This window comes from Lotus japonicus, chromosome 1 (assembly GCF_012489685.1).
Source record: "Lotus japonicus ecotype B-129 chromosome 1, LjGifu_v1.2".
Lineage (NCBI taxonomy): Eukaryota > Viridiplantae > Streptophyta > Magnoliopsida > Fabales > Fabaceae > Lotus > Lotus japonicus.
Genome location: NC_080041.1, coordinates 115461335 through 115467334, shown reverse-complemented (window position 1 = coordinate 115467334; position 6000 = coordinate 115461335). Strand labels below are relative to the sequence as shown.

Here is a 6000-nt window from a genome sequence, read left to right as displayed (position 1 = left end):
ATCTTTTTCACCTTACACTCCCGTGTTGCTTATCTATTGTCATTGTATTTGCGGGTTTCTCTCATCATGTCCTGCAACTAACTAGGGTTTTCCTCCATGAACTCTCACATCCAATAGTAAATTCCCAAAACTTCTCTTCTGGTCGCATGCTTCTTTTTCACTTGCATTATTAAAGACTTAGGGATCGTGAAAGAGCCTTAATTCCACAAGAGAGAAAAAAGCAATCAAGGTAATGATCTAACTTATATCGTTTCTTCATTCCAATTATATGTATTCTTCTTTTTTATTGGTGTTTGCTTACTAAATTTATGCTCTAAGGTTTCTTTCAGTGTTTGGTTTATGAATTTTTTTGAAAAGAATGAAATTCTGGGTGAATAATGCATGGATGTCTCATCATACTGAAAGATCCACGTCATATCCACCATTAAACTGAAAAGATCCCTGGTAGGTGTAGCTTTCCTTTTAGCTCCTGAAAATCATAGGGTACTGGAGAAGGTAAGTTAGAGACAGGGAGAGAAATTCAAGGGAAAAGCTTAAAGTTTGAGAATATGAATTATGAATTCAATCATAGTGCAATAAGCTGTCGCATAACATAAAGAATATTTATATTATTTCTACTTATTTAATTCTTTGAAAAAAAGGGTTCTGGGCAGTAGTCAGAAAATCTATATGTATAAATAGGTATTCTCTTTTTTTAGATATAATGATTCAATTTAAAGACAGGAATAGAAAGTAAAAGGCGTTTGAACAGAGGGAGAAGATGTTGTAGCCAAAAAGACAATACAGGAAGAGTTTAAGCAAATTAAAGTTTTCATAACCCTAGTTTTATGCATATGTTCATGGATATGATTAAATTCAGATTGGATGAACACTATGTAATTAATTACTAAGCTAAGATACATGTGTTATATAATTTCCAAGCAACAGATATATAAACCTTCTGGTGATTTTATTTATAGCTTGAGGCGCTATATTAATTATGAGGTGGATATATGTTTATTGGTTAGTATAGATATATCAGTTATTAGTTCTACCGCTTAAAATTTTGTAATTCTTATGTTTGGATCCTATTTTCCCCGATCACAATCAATTCTGAAATTCAAAAGCTCACATGCATAAGCTTGTTCTTAGACTTTAATTTGATTGTGGCATATCATTTCTTATATAAGAATCAATTCTGAAATCCTGAAGTTTACATAAGCTTCTCATTATAATTCATTATGTCTTTAGAATTAATTGTATGTAGAAGATTTCCATACATGCACTAAATAATTTTGTTTTAGTTTGACTTTTGGTTGCAGTGATCAAGATCGTCACATGGCTTCTTCTAGCTACTCAAACTCTCCCTGTGCTGCCTGCAAGTTTTTGAGAAGGAAGTGCATGCCGGATTGCATTTTTGCCCCATATTTCCCACCAGAAGAGCCTCACAAGTTTTCCAATGTTCACAAGATATTTGGTGCAAGCAACGTGAGTAAGCTTCTCAATGAAGTCCAACCCCATCAAAGAGAGGATGCAGTGAACTCTTTAGCTTATGAAGCCGAGGCACGGATTAAAGATCCAGTTTATGGCTGTGTTGGAGCCATTTCAGTGCTCCAAAGGCAAGTGCTTAGGCTCCAAAAGGAACTTGATGCAACAAATGCAGATTTGATTCGCTTTACATGCAGTGAAATGGAAACTACTCAAGATGGAAGAAGGATTGGTGAAGGGGGAGGTTCTTCCCTTGGTCAATCTCCAGGGTTTTATTATCCTTATGCTTGGAACAATGATCCACTTGGGGATGGTTTTCAAAGAGGAGGTGACAATAATATGTGATCTTCAACCTTCTTATAACCCGTTTGGTTTACTTTTAGGAAGTATAAAAATGAGAAAACATCACATGATATACTTTTTGTTGACATACTTCAATAAAAAGTGCATTGCAATGTGTTATTTGCTCATTATATACTTTTTAATAGTAAATCAGACGAACTCCGAGTCCATCTGCATATCACGAAAATTTTCGTATTAATCTCTTAAGGGCTTCTTATTGTATAGTCTTTAAGAGATGAAGTGGGTGAGTCTGTATATAATCCATCTATCTACATATCCATCTATCCATATATACATATATATATTTGTAGGAAAATAATATAACACTCAAATTCCACTTCACACCCAGAGAGGTAAAAATATATAGGAGAGAAATGAAAGATGCAGTGAATCATGTGATAAAAAAGAGAAAATAAGAAAAAAAAGTGGATGTGAATGTATCAAAACTTAAATTTGTATTGTGTGGTTCTAAAGGTATATGAATAAAATATAAATATTGTGAGATTGTTCTTAATGTTTCATAGAATATGCCTCTTGTAACAATGTTGCTAAACTTCTCTTAGCAACCTCACAAATGAAAATTTGGAACCATATTGAAGCTAAGATTCTCTCATGATTTATGTAAGGGAAACTATTCTCACATACTTTTTTTTTCTACAAATTAGTTTTACTAGAATTTTTAAATATAAATAATTATTGGTTTTGATGGACCTTGAGATTCATAAAGTTAGGGAGATCTCCACGTTGGCCTAAGAGAAAACAATATATGTGGGTTGATAGAACATTTCTCATCCAAAATCTTAAGACTTTGAGTGTATGAGTTATTTCATAAACTGCTTGCTTAACACACCCTTTTTCATTCAAGAGACTTCTTACTCATACTTTATTTTCCAATAATGTCCTTCTTAAGTGTGAGTCAATTTTAATTTTCAGGCCGAAAGCTTTCGTGAACGCACTAATCATCAGCTCTAATATCATTGTTGGACCGTGAAATGCATAAAACTCTAGGAATCTCCACATTGGGCTAAAGAACAAACATTAGAAATGAATTGAACATCACATCTTTCACCCGGTTTAGTTAAAACATTTGATGTATGAGTCATCTAATTTATAACTGTTCAACACTATATCCAGTGTGAAACTTTTTACTCACACTTATTTTCAATAAACTTAAACCTGTCATCGGTATATAATCATTACATAATGATTAGTAAACCAGTCAACAGTTCCTCTTGACACCCGCGTCACTTGCATTTGAGGCAGTTTTATTAGACCGCCTCAAAACACGCTTTTATTGTTTTTTTTTGTTTGTTAAATTTTACACTTTATGGCGGCCTAAAATCGCCAAAAATATGGGTGTGCTATGACACTTAGTTGTTCACGTATCAACGCCCTAATCATTTTTACAAATATTGAATCAATCTCCGGACAAATAATGGGTGGAAGAATGAAGGGTGAATGGTCCAAAGTTCGAACCATGATGAGAGACTAATTTACTAACATTACTAACAACTAACATTTGCCTATAAAAACAAAACCCTCAAAAAACGGTATAAAATTTACAAGAAAACGCCCAAATAAAAAATAAAAATAAAAATAAAAAACTTACGCATGATCAAAATTATTTACTATTTGATGCTCAGTTTTGACTTTTGAGGCCACTGATCGAGCTCTCAACATATGTATTTTCTTCCTTTTGAGATACAAAATTAATTTATCAGAAATGACCCCACATATATATTGTAGTCCAAGCTAGCGCACTGCCATATTAATTAAATTGTAAGAAATTGATAGCTAAAGAGAATCTTATCCGTCTATTTTCTATACTAGATGGAAATTGGAACCTACCTTTTCAGCATGATGAGCTCCCTCTTGAACAAACTCACTTAGACATTAATCTTTCTCTCCATTAATTCATATGAACTCGATCGAGAAGGTTTCCAAGACACGATGTGCATCCTGCAGCTACACCAATTAAACATGTTATGGCTTGCACTCATGCGTGTTCCTATCTTTTTGTATGAATACTGAGTATAGCCTAACAATATGCATTTCAATTCACCAAAAAGTAAAAAGCCTCCAACATCCTTTACTGCTTCTTTCTCCTAGACACACTTTGTGTTCTGGTCAAAGTAAGACTGGAACTGTTAACTTGTTGACTTTATATATGTATTAATTTTTCATATTTCGTTACTCAAAATTGTCTAAAAAGTACATATTATTTGTGATGTTTCCGCGATTGCATTTCCATGTCCTCTCTTCATTACAACATGATCATTATAAGTGGTACTGGTAGAGATGCCTATTGATACAAATTCACGGAAGAGATTGTTCTGTTCATATAGCATGTAAGTAATAATGGTACATTGAACCTTTTTAGACAAGTAATGTGCATGGTGCGGATATGACGGGGCATTTTTTTCTTCTCCCCCATTTCTCACGCTTACCCAGCCATGTGGATAGATTATGAGTCATAGCTCAGTCATCGATGACATTCAACTTTTTAATTTATTCATGCTACTTAAACTATGTGTCACATACACCCTCCGGTCACTATTATAAGCAAAAGTTAGTTTTGTAGGTTCATTCAATAAATGATGTCACATACATCATTTATTGAATGAACCTACAAAACTAACTTTTGCTTATAATAGTGACCGGAGGGTGTATGTGTGAATAAATTCCACGTACAATTCTCATTGCAGTTAAACTAATTGTACCCATAATAGCCTACCTGAGTTCAACTCTCAATGAAAGCAATAATTTATTTGCTCATCTTTGCTTATAAAAAAAAACCAATAATAGCCTACCCCATTCGACTTTAATAAGTGTTCGGTAAGGATTATCGAACTTGAGTATAGGATGTTGGCAATGTGGTGAGGTTGTTCTATTGGAATTTTTCTTCGTGGAACGGTATCTCATTTTTCATATTCAACGATCAAGTGACTACTAGAGGTGTATACTTGCAAGGAACTTCAATACTCAAGTTAGCTAAATTGAGAAAAACACAAAGATTAGGGTTGAGTAGATAGCGGGTATCTGGCAACAAATGCTCCCTTAACGCGCATATATGCACAGGTTGTGTGATAAACTTGGGGAAAAGCAAGTGTCGATAACATATTTTATCAAGTAATAGTAGACATTATCTTGATTATGAATATTTATTCTCATATGCATAAGACTCAATCAATAGCGGGCTAAAGTATTGCGCCTACCATTTTATTCAATAACAGTTACCACCCTTAACCGGAGGTGCGTACATGCAAGGGACTCAAACCCTCAAGACAACTAAGCTGAGGGAGAAACAAAGATTAGGGTTGGGCAGATAGTGTGTACCTAAGGAGCACCCTTAAAATGTATATATACGCAGAGTTGTAATGAATAGGGGAGAATCAAATGTCAATGTGATATATGACAGGTATTATCCGGTAATAGTAGATATTACCTTGATTATGAATCGTTATTCTCATATGCATAAGACTCGGTCCATATTAAGCCAAACTACTAGGCCTACCATTTCATTTCGTAGCAGTTGTCCCCCTGGCCGAGTATCTGAAGCATTAGGATGCTTGGCATGTCAAAATCTGAAATAGTCTATGGTCTGAAGTAATGAGATGCTAAATCTGCCTTTTAGGATATACTCTAAAGCGAGATAAGCTTAAAAGCTTCCACGATTAACACGTGTTCAAGGTGATATTAGCTGAGTCTATATATGCTACCATCAATCTCATCTAACTAAAAACATATCCATTGATGAAAAAAGGAGCTAAATAACTAAAATATAAGAACTTTGCATGAAATAACACCTAATCATTAAAAGGCATAAATGAAAGACGTTCAATCTTGTATGCTTAAATTGTAATATCTCTTAGACTACAATAATATTTTGTTTTGGCGTTCAATATTAGCGTCGGTTACGACGTCGAGGTTAAGCCGACACAAAACCGGCAGAAGAAAGGTGTTCTTCCTAGATTATGGATTACGTATCTTGTCATGTTTGAGGCGGAGCTGAGCCGTGGCTTGACCCAAGAGAGTGTTGGTGGTGGCCTCGAAGGTAGGGGAAGTACCTGCAGAAGACACTCTGATGCTCAAGTCAATGAATGAACAAAGGGTCCATGAGTCTTAGAAGAACTTAATTAGAAATGCTAAGAATGAATAGTATGTTATGTAAACGAACAAAGGAAACTGTAC

The 6000-nt window shown here is 34.5% G+C and overlaps 1 protein-coding gene across 2 annotated transcripts; it reads left to right on the top strand.

Moving 5' to 3' along the window:
* On the top strand, positions 1–2311 carry LOC130729569 (LOB domain-containing protein 25-like). 2 transcript variants are annotated; one of them, XM_057581359.1, is made up of 2 exons: positions 1–229; positions 1302–2311. In XM_057581359.1, the coding sequence occupies exon 2, from the start codon at positions 1318–1320 to the stop codon at positions 1810–1812; it is 495 nt and encodes a 164-aa protein (XP_057437342.1). In that variant the 5' UTR covers positions 1–229; positions 1302–1317; the 3' UTR covers positions 1813–2311. The 2 variants fall into 2 exon arrangements, with proteins under 2 accessions (XP_057437342.1, XP_057437341.1); XM_057581358.1 differs by having other exon boundaries at positions 1284–2311.
* The last annotated feature ends 3689 nt before the right edge of the window (positions 2312–6000 follow it).